Source organism: Podarcis melisellensis, assembly GCF_964234715.1.
Source record: "Podarcis melisellensis genome assembly, chromosome: 5".
Taxonomy (NCBI): domain Eukaryota; kingdom Metazoa; phylum Chordata; class Lepidosauria; order Squamata; family Lacertidae; genus Podarcis; species Podarcis melisellensis.
This window is the reverse complement of record NC_138537.1, coordinates 9,074,438-9,094,264: the sequence shown is the minus strand read 5'-3', so window position 1 is coordinate 9,094,264 and position 19,827 is coordinate 9,074,438. Positions and strand designations below refer to the sequence as shown.

Below are 19,827 nucleotides of genomic sequence, written 5' to 3'. Positions count from 1 at the left end.
TTGTACAATTAAGCACTGTTGACTCTACAATGACAATCAGGGCCACGACAACAGGATAGCTACAAATCTGCTGAGAGAGTTGGACTTCATCTATAGATACTTGTTGTACAGTAAAGTGATGGGCCCTTTCTAGTCCTTGTTGCACAGACTCTTATCAGTGGCGAGCTGGCCATACCACCAGGTACCTGTCTGAAAGGAAGGAAAAGGTAGCCACAGGACTTGCCTCAGAATCCTTGAGCAGGAGTCAGGGCCCCCAACACTTCAGCAGGTCCAACCACTCTACTGACTTTTGTACAAATCTGGTACATTGGAAAAACTGTGTGCAGAAAACAATACATATTACGCCTGCCAACCAGTATGTATGAGATCTCCATCTCAAGAGCACAATGCATCTGTGTGGATGTAGATGGGCCAACACTGCTTTCTGTGTGACTTCCTTTCAGTGTCACTCACCTGCATGTGCAATGTTAAGTGATTTATGTAGGCGTCTGATTATTTAATAAACATTTTACACACCACTTGATTGTAAAAACAACCACCACCACCTCAAAGCAGTTTATTCAGTTAAAAAACCAACAACAAATGAAAGTGCGTAACCATCTTTGAAAATAATGCTGAATAAAAGTGCAAGGAGGTTTATCATAAGCTTCTCTTGAGGCTCCTCCACCTTATCCACAACATAAGGATTATTATTAATAATAATTACATCTGTTAATAGCTTTATCTTGCCCAAGGCTACCCAAAGAAATAACCAACCAACCAACCAATCCACAAAGATGCATTAAAACACACACACTCAGCAAGGTTGTTACAATCTCTTGCAACTTATCTGTTGCCTTAACCTCAAATTTTCTTCCCCACTGCCTGTGTTGGAAACTGAAATATACTCAGAGTCAAGAGTGGATTTCATGCTCTTTATTCAGCTCGTGTGGTGAGGAGGAATGGAAGTTCCCCCAGAATGTCTGCCTTATATACATTATTTACACAATGGGCCCCACGTGATTGGCTAATTCCGGGATTCTCCTGTAGGCCAATCAGGTTGCGGATTCCCTTCCACCTGGAGCTGGATTGGGTCGTTCCTGTGGACCAATCAGACTGCTGCATTCTGGATCCTATTGTTCTAGGACCAATCAGACTGCTGCCTTTTGGATCCTATTCAACTCAGTACATAACAGAAACCATCTGTCTCAGGAGGCAATGGAGAAATGTGCCCTTTGTGGGTAATTATGGATAATTATGTTGGGATGTTTGGGGTGTTAAGGGAGGGGTAGTAAGGGTGGGGGACATGCCTTCTGGGGTAGTTTTTCCACCTTTGGTTCCCCCATCCTGCACTCAGCCCTCACCTGTGGCTCCAATAAGCTGTCAGCTCATGGCACTGTGGAACCGGCTTTGACTGGCCTGCTAGGTCTACCAGGTGAGGGTAGCCAGTGGGTCTCAAATCCTTGGTGAGTTAGGGACTTCCCCTGCATGCAAAGACAGGATCCGGCAGATTGAGCGGACAGGACCAAAAGCAGGTCTAATAGTCAGAAGGGGCGGTTTCTGCACATGCTGTAGGAGGAAAACTCTGATCCTAAACCTCAACTGTCTTGCAACTATACTCAAGGGAAAATCCGTACCTGCAGCCTTGTGGGACATCTTCAGGAGAGGAAAAGGCTGAGCAGTAGACCCTAAGTAGGCTGGATGGCACCTTGTATGTCTTTCTGGCAACTCCTGCAGCCAAGCTGGTGCTAAACGTCTTGATCTGCTTTCCTTTGGGCCAAATAAGTGAGGACGAGAGGGGGGGGGATCTTTTCATTTGGGTAGCCCAGGACCTCCAAACGCACTGCCCAGGCTTGCACCCCAGGGAGGTCACTTCAATGCTGCTAACACTGGCTCCCTCCACCCCTGGAGGCGAACTCCTTTGTCTCTCGAGACTGACGGATGCCAACCATGTGAGGTGGTTGGTTGCTTTCCTCCTCCTTGGTGTGATTGAAAACGCTAGCAGCGTTAAGATAAATCCAGCAGCGTAAACAAGTTTTGATGGATGCAGTAATGGAATACTGAATGGCATCGTTTTTGTAAAATATGCAGGGATTTATACTTAAAATGAACCATGGAAAGAGAAGGGAAGTGGTTGTTATTTTAAGGATGTAAAACGAGTATTTTAAATTGTAAAACTGAAAATTTAATAAAAAATACATTAAAAAAGAGGCAGGGGAAAAAAACACCCCAAAGGTATTTTCGCAGTTCACAGTATCAGTCTGAACCAGGGCCGGCCCACCTATGAGGCGATCGCCTCAGGCGGCAGGATCCACAGCAGATGATCATGTAGATATTTATTTGTCCATTGTTTCCAATATATATCTTTATTCCTCGCTCTTGTTCCTCATGCAGCTCTTCCCTCACGTCTTGTTCCCTGACAGGGAGGGTGAGGCACCATTTTGTGGTTCTCCTCAGGTGTCTAAATGGCGGAAATGACTGGCAGAATCCGAGACCAGGGAGAAGAGTTGGTGGAAGAAGATAGGAAGAAATTTAAAATCTACCTACAGAAATACTGTAAAATTATTGAATGTTAATGACGTTGGAATGAAACGAAGTGGTTCTAGTAATAAGGTAAAATAAGAATATGTAAGAATGGATTGATATTAGACGAAAATTTGAAGTTATAATATGTGAGGATAAACAATTAAGGGTAAACTGAGAGGGTACGGATTTGCTGAACAATTTTTAAAATGGAAACAAAAAAGGGAGGTGTGAGGAAGTCATGAAAATAAGTAAATGAGTGGTAAGATATCAGAAAGAGGGATTTTTTCTTTTTATGTCTATTTTTGGTTTTTGTATTTTTTGTGTTTTCCTTTTACTGTTTTGTAACCTTTTTCTTGTTGAAAACTTAATAAATATTATTTTTAAAAAATAAATAAATGTCTAGGGTCGGCCCTGGTGTGAATGTAAATAAAAGGACTGGGGTGCTGGGTGCGAACCCTGAACGTTTCAAAATGCCTGGATTTCTACATCGTTTCCAATAAGCGACGGACTGACTAACAAAACGCTGCCCGCAGCTAAAACTCAAGTTCAATACTCCAGGCACACTCTCGCGCACGCATGCGCCCCACGACCCGCGTCTGCAGGGAATGGTCGGCAATACTTTGTGCGCGCATGCTCAGATCTCTTCTCACGCGGGCAATTCCCTCCTCCTCTATCCAGAGAACGGGGAGGAGCTTACAGTTCAGCGCCTGCGCGTCGCTTCCCTCTCGCAAACGACGTTCGCCTCTCCGCCTTAGGCGAGGGAAGGCCGGCTGGCCGGCCCACATCTCCATATATGGCGCGGCACGTGATGCGCCAGTGCCCTTCCCCCCCCCCGCCACCTTCCTTCCCTCAGGGAACGGAATCTCGTGTCGGATCTCTATGGTCCGCTCGTATTGCTAGCGCGCCCTTATACATACGTATATACACGGAAGTGGTCCCGCCCCTTGATCCGAACGATCGGTTTTGGCGGGAGTTCTGGGGGAAGGGAAGGGAAAGCGCTAAAGAGGCCTGAGGAGATCTGTGCGCGCGGCCGCTTCGCAGGTGCCTTTAATGAGGGGGGCGCGCGCACGCGGTGGCGAACCCCTTGAAGGAGCGAGCGGGGGGGGGGGAGGGGAAGAAGGGAGTTTATTCCTCCACCTCCGTCCCACCCCCTTCAGGCATCGGGGCACTGCTGTGTTTTGTGGGCCGCGAGGAGTCCCTGTGTTTACTTAGATAAGATAGCCCTGTTTAGGGAAGCTTTTAATGTTTAGTAGGTTATTGTATTTTAGTGTTCTGTTGGAAGCTGCCCAGAGTGGTTGGGGAAACCCAGCCAGATGGGCGGGGTATAAATAATAAATTATTATTATTATGTAGCTGGAGCATTGAGGGGGTGGGCGGAGGGCGGTTGCTTACACTTGTTGTTGTTGCTTTATCCTGCCCAGGGCAGCCCAAAGCAACTTACATCCAACCAACTAGAAAGACAAAAAACATCGCACAGATAGATAGAAATATGTAGGTAATAGATATATATGTATAAAACTATATATGTGTGTGTGTGTGTGTACACAGACACTGTGTATATTATATATATATATATATATATATATATATATATATATATATATATATATGTATGCTGATGTTTAAATTTGGAAAAATTGGACAAACTGAAATAGAAATACCCTCCCGCAGTAATGGGAGTGGGGGTTGCTGTCGCTGCCCACCTGCTTTTGACAGGCAGCTTCGAGGCCCCAACTGCTCCCCTTCCTTAGGGCTGCTTGCGTGCTTATTTGTATTTATAGTCTGCTCTTCCTCCAAGCGGTCTCAGGGTGGGCTATATGCAGCTTAGTTAAGCCGTGTAGTGTCCCAACCCCAAAGGGGCTTGTGCGAAAAAGGTGTGCCTTAAATATATGTAGGAATGGGACCAAATGCTCCTGCAGGGGGGGGGGTCTACCGCAGAAAAGGCTGTCTCTTGCTTGACTGCCTCGCAGGATTTTAGATAGTGGCAGAACTGCTGGCAGGGTGATCAAATCACAGAATTGTAGAGTCGGAAGGGACCACAAGGATCATCTAATCCAGCTCCCTGCAATGCAGGAATCTTTTACCCAACATGGGATTTGAACCCACAACCCTCAGATTAAGAGTTTCATGCTCCACTTCCTGAGCTATCCCTTCGCCCCTCCAGATCTCAGAACTTGGGGAGCCTGATACAGTCTGCTTATCTTTGAACAGGAGATGTAAGCCAGGGACTCCTTCAAACAGAAAAGTGAAAGCCCTTCAGATAGAGGTCTGTTCACTGTAAAGAAGAATGCATGGACATCGAAGGAATTGTGTAATTGTCATCAAGGTTTCTGTACAACTTGCTTGCAGATTGTGGTGTATGTTTCATGGATGTGCATAGAGAAGCCATGATTGGGTGCAGCTCATGACTGGTCCAAATAAAACATACACCATAAGGTAGCCAAACAGGTGCTGTTTGTGGACTACAACTCACTTAATCCCATCTCGTTGCCTATACTGGCTGGGGTTGATGGGAATTGTACACCACAGTTCTCTGAATTGTGAAGGGCACCTTGTTGCCTGCTCCTGGAACACACACTTTACAAAAAGCTGGATCTGATACATTCTCTATTGAGGTGGAAGCCAGCTGGTCCATGAAATCAGCAAAATTAAACTACTTTTTCCTGTTGTATAAAGGTAAAGGTAAAGGTACCCCTGCCCGTACGGGCCAGTCTTGACAGACTCTGGGGTTGTGCGCCCATCTCACTTAAGAGGCCAGGGGCCAGCGCTGTCCGAAGACACTTCCGGGTCACGTGGCCAGCGTGACATCGCTGCTCTGGCGAGCCAGAGCCGCACACGGAAATGCCGTTTACCTTCCCACTGGTATGCGGTCCCTATTTATCTACTTGCACCCGGAGGTGCTTTCGAACTGCTAGGTTGGCAGACGCTGGGACCGAGCAGCGGGAGCGCACCCCGCCGCAGGGATTTGAACCGCCGACCTTTCGATCGGCAAGTCCTAGGCGTTGAGGCTTTAACCCACAGCGCCACCTGCGTCCCCTGTTGTATACCTGTTGTATAGCAGGACTTTAATCTCATGATTTTAAAGTGTGAAAAGGACATTTCTGAGTAAAAAGTTTTTGTTGGTTCTTGATCATATGACAACGTATCCTTGCAGACTTCACCCTTTTTGTTCTTATATCAGAAGAAAAAAATATAGCCTTGAAGGCTTTTATGGTTATAAATGAAATGGTTCAACAAAAATAATTGCTTCACTATTTATTCTTATCGCTGGTGACAGGATTGAGGCAACTGAGAAATGAGTGGAGGTACCAAATTACAAAACTAATTTTTCAAATGACACATGTGCATCATTTCCTTCCCGTTCCTCCTTTGCAGACTGGTGAGAAACAGCAGCAATGCAGGCATTTCTGAAAGGACCATCTTCAATCAGCACTAAACCCCCATCTACCAAAGATCGGGGAACAGCTGCCACTGCAGGAGGCAGTGGGGAGGGCAAAAGGGTCAGAGCTATTCCTTGGGTGGAAAAATAGTAAGTATTGGACTCTGCTTTGGAATCTAAATGAGCGGTGTAATTGCCCAAGATGAATACGAGGGATGAAGAATGCCTCTTGCTTGCCTGAGCGAAGGGGTGTGTAGAAATTGACTCTTGTATGGCTGGCATGTACCCTGCTGTGCAAAGATAAAGAATTGCATCTGTTGATCTGCCCACTATTTCGTCTTGACCCACCCCCCACGGGCATGCAGCCCCCAGAAGGTTGTCTATGTGGAAATGTGGCCTTTGGCATAAAAAGTTTCCCAGCCCCATTGCTAGGGGAATGTGATCATCTACATTGGAGGCGTTTTAAATCATAGGTTTTCAACTTTTTTTGAGTCCATGGCTCCCTTGACCAGCTACATTCTTTCTGTGGCACCGGAGCCCAGTTATGTCACCCCTTGCCTGCAGAGCTGGCAGCCCCTCACCCTTCCCTTGTGGAGTGTTCCCTCAGCCTCCTCTCCCCTCTCATTGGGAGTCCTCTGGGCAGCCGCCACCCATGGTCTCTGAGCTCCCCACCCCACCCCAAAGAGAGGTGCCTGGGAACTGGTGGACTGGCTGGATGGGTTCCCTCCCTTGCTTGCTTACTCCAAGGCCATCTCAGCTCCTGACAACCAGCACCCCTGGCGAGCCCAGAGGCACCATTCGCCTAGGGAGCTTGTAGCCAGGGCTGCTGTAACAAGCAGCCATGCAAGCCTTTAGGAGGCAGAGACCCGAGAAGGCATCTGAGGAGAAAGGGAAGGAAAGAGGGACAGAGGCCAGTGTTTTCCTCTGCACCCTTGACCATCAGTCAAGGCACCCCAGGGTGCTAGGGAACACTGGTTGAAAACCACTGTTTTAAATAATGACTATGACTGTAACCACTAGATGTCTCCACATATATTATGCCTCTACTTGTGTTGGTGCTCTGCTTCACTTCAGAGGACTGTGTTATATGAATGCCAGTCCAAAGTTAATTCTCGTATATAAGCAGTGCAGTGTCAGAGGAGTGGCCTGTGGAAGATTGCAGAGGTTCTTTCTGTGGAGAAGTAGAAGCTGAACTTCTGTTGACAGCGTCTTTGATGTTGCACTGCTTGCACACGCAGGCCACGTTGATCATCTGTGGCTGGCTACTACATCGCCAGATGTCTATTTTTTGCATCAGAGTATTAGCTATTAAGACTTGCTGCTTTGACTGAAATATTTGTTAAGCTCCAGATTTGACGGGTTAGTTGCTTGTTTATCTCTGTAAAAAGAAAAAGAAAACCCGACGGCAGCAGAAATTTATTAGACTTTGCAGTGTATTCATTTAAAAGCATTCCTAAAATCATTTTCAGCAGGCAGTGAAAATAGCAAGGAAGCCATCCTTGGACCACTAAGTTCCATAGAAGAGAATGGCTTTGCTCATTGATCTAAAGGAACAGAGAAGTTACATGTATCATTACTTCTGTTCAGAAAATATTAATAAGACATGCTAAGTTTTTTTCATTTTTTTTTTATGTAGCCGCCCAAAATGCATGGATGAAGTTGCATTTCAAGAGGAAGTTGTTGCAGTACTGAAGAAAACCTTACAAGGAGCTGACGTGAGTGTTGTAGTTCTCCCAACGTTAATTTTTCCAGTAGAAGATAATTATTGTGTGTAGTCTTATGAATCATACTTTTGTGTCTATATAGGCAGAATAAAATTTATTGGCCCTTCTGCAGCTGTATGCTCCCAGAACAGCTTACAGAACAACAACAAAAATTACAATAAATCCTTAACAGTTGAGAGGTAACGTGTAATATGGGACAACTTCTTCAGTGAGTCTCCAGGAGTATCATGCTCTTGGGACTCCTTTTGTGGGGAATAGATTTTGATGGCAAAAAAACAACCAGAAATAAAAGTTCTGGAATGGTAAAGGAAGCTGCATTGTCCCGTTGGTCCATCTAGCACGGTACTGTCTATACTGATTTGCTGCAGCTCTCCAGGACTTCAGACAGACATCTTTCTCAGCCCTTTCTGGAGATGCCAGAGACTGAACTGTGCTGCTCTGCCGCTGAGATAGGGCTCCTGCCCAGTTTAATCAGCCCTTTCCCAGGCCACTGCTGAAATAAACTTCCAAGGCTTCCCTCTGCATTTCCTAAAAGAAGCAAATGAACACCAAACTCTGAAACAACCAGGGCTGCGTATCCAGTGCTAGTCCTACTCACAGCAAACCCACTGGAGTTAACAGGCATGACTAACTTACAGTCATTAATTTAAATGCATTTCCTCTATGCATAGAACTTAGCTAGGTACAACCTCATGTGTATTTTTAGGGTTGTTAAACAATGCTTTAAAAGGCTGCAATAGAAGCTGAGACAACTCCGCCCCTCCCCCGCCCTGGCCTTTCTCTTGTCATTTATGTTAGTGGCTGGTTTGGCTCTCTGGCCCAAAAATACACCCGTACTTTGGGTCACAGAAAAGGTCAATGTAATTCGCTTGGCCCATCTCAGGTTTCCTCCCAGGCCAAATCCAGCACTCCACTGCATGCAGACATTTCACACTCCATTGACCTGCTTGCAGCCAGTTACTCATTGCACTTTTGTCTCAGCAAAACATCAAATAACCAGAGCAAGTCAACCCTTAGGTGCCCTCACAGTGCCTTACTCTTGCCTTTTTCTGCCTCTGTAGTGATGATTGACTTCTGACAAATGATTGACAGATAATTCTGAGGCTCCAGACCTACCAGTTTAAACAGTAGAAGGCTGGATGTCTGGGTGCAAGGCCTGATTGAGGAGATTAGGGCCTTTCCGAATAGGGTTCCCCCTTACCCTGAAAGGAACACATGAAAGTACTACAAAATAAGTACTGTGGTATATTAAGGGCTATGGCATTAGCTTTCAAGGGCTACAAAAAATAATCTGGTACACTTAATGTAATGGCACCATTATAAGTCCAGCCTTGTCTATGTGAAATAGAACATTGTACAAGTGGACTTAACTCTTGCAATGGGACTTCCCCCTTCCTCTTCCTCTCCTTCCCCTGCCCTAAGGTTCCTTGAACAGTTCTCAAATTTGCTGTAGAGGATTGGGGGATCTTCTGGAGTAGATATTAGGGGGCTTTAAGGGGAGGAGAAGAGGGGGAAGTCCTGTTGCATGAATGGAAGTCTGTTCCTCTTGTACATAGACCCAAAATTCTTCACTGTATTGGTTTTATTCAACATAGAGCTAAGATGAGCATTCCATCAGTACAAGGATTTCCTCTTGCACAATGAAATGTTCTTCCCCCTCTTCTTCTGCATGCCCCCATGATCTGTTCAGGGGTTTCCCTCAATCCTCCAGAGCAGATTTAGGGACAGCATAGGGCATGTGTGGAGGGGGGAACTACCTTTGCCCTAGAGGAAAAAAGTTAGCTGAATCCCACCCTTTTTCTGTATCTGATGTTTCACATAGAGCTCGATCTTGCCTTCCTAGGGAAATGTGCATCATATTTAATCATATTCATCCTTTGTATCATTCTTCCCAGTATCTGCTTTGTATGAAAGGCCAGTAGTACATGGCTCCTCCTACTCTTGTAATCTTTTCATTCCAGCTGTTCATTACAAGCACTGTGTAACTAAGAAATAGTATCTGATTTTTTTTCCTCCCCCCAATTCCTTTTCTTTTTGTGTCATTAAAAAAAAAGATGCCTGAGGTCTTACATCTGTAAGTTGCTGTGATAAAGGATGATAAAAATGCTTTTAAGTAAATAAAATACTTTGCAACCTAGTCTTTTGGTAAGAACGTTTAGCTGGAGTTTGAAGAAGATATGCTTCCACTGGAACATCTTAAAATTTGCAGCTAAACTGCCACTCCATCTCATGCATTCTTTGGAGGAGATAGCAAGTGCTAAGGCTAGTTACTAATACTTGTGGGGGAAGGGCAGGGCAGTAATGATGGGTTGTACATGGCTCATTTCTAAGAACTCAACTACAACAAACATTTCACATGTTAAAAAGCAGAATATCTCGTGTCAGCACTGCTCCAGGGCACCTTAATCTGCCCCTGAACATGTCCAGTCTCTTTAGCACCTGAAGTAGCTATTTGCGTCCTGGCCATTGTATTGAATAGTTTCATTTTAAGATGATTCGGAGTACTACATGGGATATTTGACCATCGTTAAATAATAAGTAATCAATTGACCAGTGTCTTGAAATTAGTCTGCATCTTGTTAGAATGGCTCAGTTGGTTACAGGGTGGTGCTGATAACATCAAGGTTGCAGGTTCAATACCCATATGAGACAGCTGCATTTTCCTGCATTGCAGGGGGTTGGACTAGATGATCCTCAGGGTCCCTTCCAAACCTACGATTATAACATGTTTTCTACGTGGAAATGCCCATGCTTTTGAAAGTATTTTGCACCGTATGTTGTAAATTTCCACGTATCTTTAGCCTGATAATAAGCCACCTATAGGCACCATAACTTCATCATTGGCAACAGTCAGAAATAGCGTAGCTTGGTCATGTTACAGCTCTACTAAAAATACAGCCATTAAGTTAGATAAAGGATTAGGAGATCCTTCATCAGACCTTACTGTAGGTGCCAGCTAAATGTGCTCTTCAAGTTTGTGGTATTCGTTCATTGATTGACAAGTGTAGGTTTTCTGTAAAAGTACCAAATGTTGAGTCAAGTCGCAGGATAGTGGCTGTTTGGTGTGTATCTCTGCTTGTGTATGAACCCCACAAACCTGCAGAATAGTGCATTCTTCCTGCCATACCATTATGAAAACAAAATTCAGATGGTTCCTGTATAATCTTAAACATGCTCTGAAGCATGGATGTTGGAATCCACAGAACTAAGCAGCAAGCTCTCAGCATACCCAAGGGGACGTTTGGGTTCCATGGAGCACTAAGTGGCAAATGGCTCTTTAAAAAGACGATTGGCTTTTTAAAAAAATCTTTTGCAGTAATCAGAGACAAAGACACACAGATTTTAAAAATGCAAGCATTTTTTCTTTTAAAAAGGGGAGTGGAGATGATGACTTTCAAAAGACAGTCTGATATTTCTGTGGTTGCAAGAGAAAGGACCAGAAATCCCACTGATTTCTTTCTTTAGCCCCATGTTGGGCAAAAGATTCCTGTATTGCAGGGGGGTTAGACTAGATGACCCTCATGGTCCCTTCCAAGTATACAGTTCTGTGATTCTAATTGACAGCCTACTTATTTGCCTGCAGCCCAATGTTCCATGAAGCCAAAAATGCTGCTGGATAGGTGGCCATTTACGTATTTCAATTTTATTATAGTGTCATTTTGTCAGCAGGTGTGTGAGGACTCCTGGTCCCCTAGACTTGCCCTGCAACAAAAGTCTTCCTTGCTGAAGGACTTCCTCAATGTGATCTAGCTATTTCCCCCCCAATGTAAAGCTCCTTTGAGGCATTGGGCAGAAACAGTCACTATTTTTAAAAAAAAAACGCTGAAGGAAATTGGTTGAAGTAAAACACAAAAGACACTTCTGTGTGTGTTCTGTGACAAAATCCAAAGCGAATAACTCTTGTTGATTTTAATAGAAAATGTTTCTTTGCATTGTTACAAGCATTGTTATCATTCATTTTTTTTAAAAAAGCAAGTTAATATCATTTATTCACAATAAGTTCATTTCATAGTTAGCATAATTACCAGACCTGTTGATGATTAAATTGCCTTTTGTTATTACTTTAAAGTATTAAATTAATTAGAACACTAGATTTCTGTTTGACCAAATCATTTACTGACCTGTCCTGTGTCCAACTCAAGTATGCATCTCTGTATAGTATTTAAAATATTATCTAAAGCATCTGTTTCACTTCTTTCCTTCTGTCTTGGGGTTACCAATTACAACACTTTGAAAATAAAAAACTAAAACATAAAGATAGCATTTGAAACAGGCCGGTAAATATTAATCAAATTAAAATCTATGCACAACTCTCAAATCAAAATTATACACAACTCTTATTTGCAAAACCGTGTCACATGCTTGAGTTGTGGCATAGACACCTATGTAAGTGTTGTAAAACAAATACTCAATGATAACATCGCCTGAAGTTTCTTGTTCCTCTAAAATATCTACTTACAAAATATTGTATGACAGCATTGTTTAACCTCCTGCTGTTGCAGCTTCCCAATCTCTTGTTCTATGGCCCACCTGGAACTGGAAAAACATCCACTATTTTGGCAGCAGCCAGAGAACTCTTTGGGTAAGTGTGGGACCTAGTGGCATTCGAGTGTCTGTTTTGAGTCCGACAATCCTCTAGTACTTTTGGTGACTTAATAGTAGGCACTTGGTTTAGTGCAACATGAAGAAGCAGAAATTAGGCAGAGTGAATCTTCAGTTTGCAGGCATTTCTCTTCCTCCAGAAGAGATAAACCTGTAGTTTATCGGTAGGTAAACATCGGCAGAACAGTTTTAAGGCATAGTTACTGAAGCTGAGACTTTAAGAAAGGTAACCAAAAGTTAATTTTCCAAACTGAGATCATGATGATTTTGAGTTGCTTGGAAGCAAAACAGTAATGCATGGCTGCAGAATTTGTGGCCACAAAGTCTAACACTATGTATTATGGAGCGAGATAGGTACTTGAACTGCCCACTCCCATTCGTGCAGTCTCCTCCTTGAGACTAGGTGGGTTTTTTTAAAAATTGATATTTTCCTTCAGTTGCATATTCATAACTTGCATATATAAATAGAGAAGAGATGCACAAAAATGGGGGGGGGGGAATGTCACTCAGTGATTTGAGTGTTTTGTTAATTATCCAAGTGAGTTCCTTTTACAATCAATATAGAAGTTTTAACAACTTTAGGACGTTCTGATCACTAATCATAGGGCTAGAGAAGGCCTTGTGTGCCTTCTAGTACAGCCTTCACCAAGCTGATGCCCTTTGAACTGCAATTCCCACCAGACCTATCAAGTACAGCTGATGGGAGTTGTAGTAGGGAACATACGGAGGACACTTGGTTGGAAAATGCTGATCTAGACCAACTTCATGCGGGAAATCCAGAGCCAACTTCATGCGGGACATCAAGTTGAGATGCTTTATCCTAGTCTGTATCTGTTTTGGGCACAATGGTTTTTATAGTTTCATGTTTTTGTTGTCAAATCACTTCGGGATGTTAGTGATTCATAAGTTAAATAAATAATGAATCTGTAGTCCAGTTCCCCAAGCTAAAGGGAGGAAGGGGAGCGAGAAAACCTTGTTTTAACCAAGGAAAACCAACGTCCAGAATTCAAAACCAGATTAATAGCTTGGTATAACAAATAGGTTAATATTTGGCCGAATTTCTGTTCTGATAAACAGACCCGAACTGTTCCGGCAGAGAGTCCTCGAGCTGAATGCATCCGATGAACGTGGAATACAAGTCATTCGAGAGAAAGTGAAGAGCTTTGCTCAGCTAACGGTGTCGGGAAGTCGTTCAGAGTAAGTGCAACGATCAAAGCTGCCTCGTGGGATTGTATTTCTCTCCGCTTTAGTTTTATAAGGGTTCGCTCTGTAATGCTAAATTAAGCCACGAGTCAGCATCGCACGGTGGATTTTGGGCTCTCAAGTGAGTCAAGGAGCATAACTGCATTCTGAAGGAATTTATCCTTCACATGTCTTGCACCACTGTACCCGATAGGACATTTATGGGAGCCGTGAAACTGTGTGCAAGCTTCCCAAATGCTGAATGCACTTGTCTTCTATTGCACCCTGAATGATTCAGTTGCTGGCATACAGACAGCAGCTTGTCAGTCGTTGTGTGTGACATTTTATTTCCAACCTTCAGTCTGTCAGTTACTTGAAGAGTTGGCTGAGTTATGGCCAAGCTGGCTGGGGAAGGTGGGAGTCTGTGGGCCACGACACCAGGGAACTCAAGATTGCAGTACGCTGGAATAGTGTGAGGGACATTTTCTTGTCCTTCACAACAGGAAGCAAATTGTCTTGTCCAGCCCTGAATACACTGTCAGAACTTGAACAGGATATGTTCGGAGACACGTGTCATCCTTGAAATAAAAGTTCTGAAATATTAAAACATCTTTCAAATCTCAGAAATGGATAAAAGTGGCTAAGCAATACTGATATCATCATTTGTTGGATTTGCAAATATAACCTGCACTAAGTTGTTAATGCATGTTTTTGCAATGGGTGTGTGTTTAGTGGCAAGCCGTGTCCCCCGTTTAAGATTATCATCTTGGACGAAGCGGATTCTATGACCTCAGCAGCCCAGGCAGCTTTACGGCGCACCATGGAGAGAGAATCCAAAACAACACGCTTCTGCCTTATTTGTAATTACATCAGCAGGTCTGTATGGGTTTCAACATGCTTTCTTACTTATTGTTTGATGGAAAATATTTATTATTTCTTGGTTCCCATTGTAAAAATCCTAAACTTGCATTGTAAAGGGTTGCTTAATTCCCCTTGGGAAATGAGGAACATAGCACAATGGATGCATTGCTAAATTTTATTACTAAGGGGCAGGAAGTAGTGGGAAATATATTGTCGTGTTCTGCGGAAACTAGAGAGGATGGATTCCTCTTGTAATTGCGTTTCACTTTCTCTTTTTCGCAGGATAATTGAACCCATAACATCCCGTTGCTCCAAATTTCGTTTCAAGCCCCTTTCAGACAAAATCCAGCAGCAGAGACTTCTAGACATTGCTGAAAAGGAGAATGTGACAGTCAGCAGTGAGGTAGCTTTTCTGTTCATTCAGAGATTCATTGTTTTTAATTCTGTGAAAAGAGACGGACGCAATGCTTAGTGTCTTTTTTCCTGGGTCACTGCTGAGCTACATGCATAGTATAATCATTACCCATATTTTACAGAAGGGGCGTTGGTCCAGCAACTTAATCAAAATAATTGAGCATAGTTAGGGAATTTCTGTGCCAGGTCAGTGGTGGCTGGTATTTTTGGCAAGTATGCCACAAGTTCATAGTACAGACTAGTGGCATTCTAGAGTACACGAGTGGTTTTGCAGTGCAGTGGTATAGCCTTACCTCTTTATTAAGTTTATTAAGCTAGGGTGCAGACTGCAGACTGCAGTGCAGGAGAGGCTGAGTTTAGGCCTGCCTCTTATCAAGACACATGCTACCCTGCTTTTATTCAGGAGTGCTGCAGCCTCATGCTGCCAGTGTCACGGGGCTTTGTTTGGAGCAAATAGTGCCTACCCATTCATACCAGTCCTGGCATCTTCAGTCACACTGTACTGCATCCCTGTTTAAATAAACACAGTAGGCCTCTCTGGCAACAGTGGGAGATCTCACACATAGTTACAGGAGAGGGAGGAGGAAAACTTATTTGTAAATTATTTGTATATTTGATTAACTTTGCTAAAGGAAGCATTCTGTTCTAGCTCAAACTTGTGAGATTAAACATAAAGCTTACTCTTGTGTTCCTAGAACGTTATCCGTGTTGTGATACAGAGATCTGACAGTGTTGGACAAAAGCCATGGGGACAGATCACACCACTTATAATGTGATTACCCTTAGAGCATTTGTTGATTTGTAGTTGAGAAGGAAAATGTGTAACTACATTGGGGAAAGTGCTGTGTTCGCCCCCCTGAATGTGTTAGCCTTCCTTCTGAATTGGGTAAGATATGGAATCTGCTGTAGGAAAAGAAGAGTACTTCAGAAAAGGATCTCAACTGTCTCATCTCTTCTTTGATTTTCTTATAAAGCAGTATTTATTTCTTCCACAGGCAGTCTCTTACCTTGTCCATGCATCAGAAGGGGACTTGAGAAAAGCAATCACACTTCTTCAAAGCGCTACACGATTAACAGGCGGGAAAGAGGTGACTGAGAAAGTTGTCACTGAAATTGCAGGGGTAGGTCTAGGTTGTGTATTTCAGTTGGCCCAGTCTATGCTTGCAAATATTGGAAGACTGCTTACATAAAATGGTATTTTTTCTTCACATCTGTCTGTTCAGTTCTACCACGCTTGATTTTTCTTTCATGACTTGCCCTTAATACTGAAGTTCACAGGGGTGCAAAACAGGGCATACAGAAATATATTCCATGGAAACTTGTGAATTATTCAAACATGAAGAAAAGCTTTTGAATACAGTCCTCTTTCATTTTGCTTAATTTTCTGTTTCTGCTAGGTCTGACTGATTTATTACATGTTTATTTACTAGGTGGATGCTATTGCATCTAACTTATGTCACAGGATCATTTATAAGTTTGGAAATGTGAGACCAAATCCATTCCCAAAGCAGAATCTTGGGACAGAGCATGTTGTCTCTGAACACGTGTGGTTCTGGAAGTTTGAAACAGACTTATGTTTGCTGATCCAGCAGAAGACAGAGAGGCATAGAATATGGCAGAAATCAACACTGTGGAGTCATAATCTTTCATAAATTGCATTGCAAATGTGGCAGAACTGATGTTTCTATCATCTTGGTTCCATGACGAAGGGGTGGTTAAAACATAGGAAGGATACCTAATCCACTCTGAACCATTTGTCAGGAGGGAAATGAGGCCATGGAGTGAAGTTACGGTATCCCCAACAGATACTGCAACTACACATGACTTTCACTAATCTACTGCTGCTGCTTTACTGCTAATCTAACTGCTAGCTCTCACTAACTGTGGGGCAAAGAGGTTCTGCCATCCCCTTTTGGGCATTGCGCGATGAATGAAACTGGAGGAAAAACCAGTGGTGCAGCAGTTGCCATATGAGGATCTTCCTACCTAAAAGGTGTGTGTAAACCCTAGAGCATTGGTTGAAGTGAAGACGACCTATAGAAAATGGTATGTTCTGGTAATGGCTTCTGAACTTTTGCCTACACATCAGGACTTGCAGTCACTGTTTCTATTTTTTATTCTCGGTGCTTCAATGTTTTTCTTTATGCAACTTTTGTTTTAGATTGTCCCTCAAGGAATTTTAGACGGTCTACTAACTGCATGTCAGAGTGGTTCATTTGAAAAACTGGAAGCTGCAACAAAGGTAGCTTGCTTTAGAGATCTAAAATGTACAAGGTTCAGATCAGATTTTTTTTTATGCTACTTTTCTTTCTGTATTGGCAAGTTGTAGAGGAGGTAGTAGTGGTTATGTAAGCATGTTGAAACAAAAAACTGCTCGTCTTTAAGCCAGTCATGGTGTAAATGTAACATGAACTCCCTGACATTTATTCCCTGTGACCTTAGGTGGGAAAGCACTCTCAAAGGGAGGAGTAGCACTCCCTGGTTACAAAACTCCCCAGAAGTAAATGCATTATGTGTGGGTAAAATTTATTTTACCCACAAAAGCATTGCCTACTTCTGTCCCTGGTTCTGTTCACTGATATGTGCCCCCTTTCCCCAAAGGTTTCCCAGAGGGAGTGGGGCCCTCCAGCTACAAAATGTGCCTTACACACCTGCAAACAGCTCTGCAGTCCTTACTGCAATGTGTATTCAAAAACTGTAGGCTTGCATTAATCTCCAACACACTTCTTGTGGGGCGGCACATCTGATAATCGCAGACCCTTTGCTGCCAAGCCTGACATTTCAAGCCTCTTGGCAGCTTCATTAGCTGCCCTACTAAGCATAAGTGGTAGCTGCACATGAAATGGCCTTTCTGTAGTGTGAGACTAGGTGGATGAGACATTGCCTTGCGATTAACAGTGCACGTTAGTACTTTAAAAGCAGGAGTGGCTAACATGTCATCACAACTTGGCCCCTGGTGATGCTAAAAAACTTTAGCTAACTACAACTGTTTTAAGGTTAGAGCTTCCTTAAGATCACTTCTTGCTTTAGAGTGTTGTATATACTTCCTTACAATTGGGTGATGGAATAGATGAATTGTGAAGATGAATTTTTAGTTTATCGTACCTCTTTAGTCTTTCCCGGGAGCTGGTCTGTGCTTAGGCATGTGACACACACACGTATTCCAGAATACTCAATGAGGCTGACTCCAAGACTTCATTTAAGCTAATAATCTGATTTGTGTCTAAAATGACTCATTAAACAATGGTGTGGTACTTGTGTACAATAAAACAAGATAGCCTCCTGTTGTCTGAACCATCAAATAATCCTCTGGGTATTAGACAAATCCAATTTAAACTACCTGCTCTGAATTTGTATCACGTAGCACGCTTGTATTTGGTAATACCGTTACTCTCTATTTTCAGAAATCTCATATTGCAATATACCTTACGTGGTATTGTAGGGAGCCAACGATAAACTAAGCTTTGTCTCTCCTAGCTTTTTGTGATTTACAGTAAGTCAAGGAGTACTTTCCGTCTGCAGTGATGTAATGTTTTGGTTGTCTAAGCCTGTAGCTTATTAGTTTAAATTGGCTAATGCTAGCTGCTTCCAATATTTGTTTTCCCCTATGTCCAGAATCTGATCAATGAAGGTTACGCAGCTACTCAGTTTATAAACCAGCTTCATGATACCATTATTGAGAGGAAGGATCTCAGCGACAAGCAGAAATCTGTTATTGCAGAGAAGCTTGCTGTGAGTCTTCATTCTGTTTCAGTTCTTTTTCTATCTAGAATGCATGTTTGCTTGTGGTTTGGGGGCCATAAGAAATCCTTTACAGTATTTGTGCATTAGTGAATTCTTCCCAAAGAATGGTATACTAATGGTACTCTCCCTGTATGAGGCAATTCTCCTTTTATGGTAACAGGCAGTAGTAAGAAGGGCTTCAAGAGAAATGGACATTGGCCGTTCGTTACCCCAGCCAACTTGCTTGAGCTATCTGTCTAGTCATTACACACAATGGAAAAGCAGAGGGAAGATTTTTAGCATTGCACTACATTTATGCAGGGATTAACAGAGATATTTTATTCCTGTTCAGAACAGGAAGACACAATGAGTTTACACACATTTCACAGGTGTGATTTTCACTCCTGCTAGGGAGAAACAAAGGCAGTAACTTTTTGGGTGTGCCTTTTTCTGTCCTGGAGACAATACCTGTAGACCAGTCTTGTTACAGGCAACTGCAGCCTGCTTGCAAGACTGGCTGAGAAATGCAAATTTAAATTTAGGTAGAGATTCCTCTAACAAATGGTCTGCCAACCAGCTTTAGAAAATGTTGGCTTGAGTAAAGTACAGGCAGTCAAACTTTAGATTTTGAAGCTCCCTATAACAGCTTGAAAAACTAATTTATGTTCCTGAGAGGCAGGGAGATGTAAAAGTCTGCTCTTCTCCGAATGCATTATATGGTTATCTTGGGAGATCTTGAAAACTTGTAACTTTTCCTTTTTTTGGCAGGAGACAGACAAGTGCTTGGCAGATGGGTCTGATGAGTTCTTGCAGTTGATTAGCCTCTGTGCGGTGGTGATGCAGCAGCTAATTCAAAACAACTAACAGCATGGCAAAATATTTTCCTTTTGATTACTTCATCCTATTTGATGCAGCTATTTGTGGTACATTTTGATAATAAAATACAGCCTTTGTGCCAGACATTCTAGTGGTATAACAGTACAATGAAAATGAGCTTTACTTTTACAGCATTTCTGCAGCTTTAAAAAAAGGAATGCAACTTTTTATTCTTGTATTTTCCCCCTAAATGTTATACTTTAAAACTAATACAGTGCTGCCATAGCTAAGCATTTGTCATTTCACCTTTCATAGTCCATTTCACTTTAGCATTCCTTCTACTGTATTGTCATTCACTAGGATTTTGGTTTAGGTTGCTGTAGAATGCACAAGAACTAAGGATACGTTTCTCTACACCTAGCGGTCTTATTGAAATAAATTATCCCGTGGAATTTGAAGATTTTACACAAATTATGGCATAAGCTTTACAGACTTTGCTTGTGTCTTAAGCAGGGCTACCTCCAGGAAAGTTTTAGCTACGTTTCCTAAGAAAGCAAAGTAATTTGTCCTTGACCATTAACTTTGAATCAGACTCTTAAATACCCTTTCACCACGCACATT

At 42.8% G+C, this 19,827-nt stretch overlaps 1 protein-coding gene across 3 annotated transcripts; it reads left to right on the top strand.

Annotated features, from left to right (window-relative positions):
• Positions 1–3,366: 3,366 nt before the first annotated feature.
• Positions 3,367–19,350, top strand: RFC4 (replication factor C subunit 4). Of its 3 annotated transcripts, none has more exons than XM_081911324.1 (11): positions 3,367–3,387; positions 5,881–6,034; positions 7,521–7,599; positions 12,111–12,190; positions 13,288–13,407; positions 14,125–14,268; positions 14,536–14,656; positions 15,663–15,788; positions 16,829–16,909; positions 18,283–18,399; positions 19,159–19,350. In XM_081911324.1, exons 2-11 carry the CDS (start codon positions 5,901–5,903, stop codon positions 19,252–19,254), a joined length of 1,098 nt encoding a protein of 365 aa, XP_081767450.1. In that variant the 5' UTR covers positions 3,367–3,387; positions 5,881–5,900; the 3' UTR covers positions 19,255–19,350. The 3 variants fall into 3 exon arrangements, with proteins under 3 accessions (XP_081767450.1, XP_081767448.1, XP_081767449.1); XM_081911322.1 differs by lacking the exon at positions 3,367–3,387 and adding an exon at positions 3,442–3,546; XM_081911323.1 differs by lacking the exon at positions 3,367–3,387 and adding an exon at positions 3,910–3,996.
• Positions 19,351–19,827: the final 477 nt, after the last annotated feature.

Bases quoted from the DNA above. Each gene is read 5' to 3' on its own strand.
- RFC4 (XM_081911324.1), top strand. From the start codon at position 5,901: ATGCAGGCATTTCTGAAAGGACCATCTTCAATCAGCACTAAACCCCCA. The intron at 12,191-13,287 runs GTAAGTGTGGGA...TCTGATAAACAG, and splicing joins GCAGCCAGAGAACTCTTTGG to ACCCGAACTGTTCCGGCAGA. The intron at 15,789-16,828 runs GTAGGTCTAGGT...CTTTTGTTTTAG, and splicing joins TTGTCACTGAAATTGCAGGG to ATTGTCCCTCAAGGAATTTT.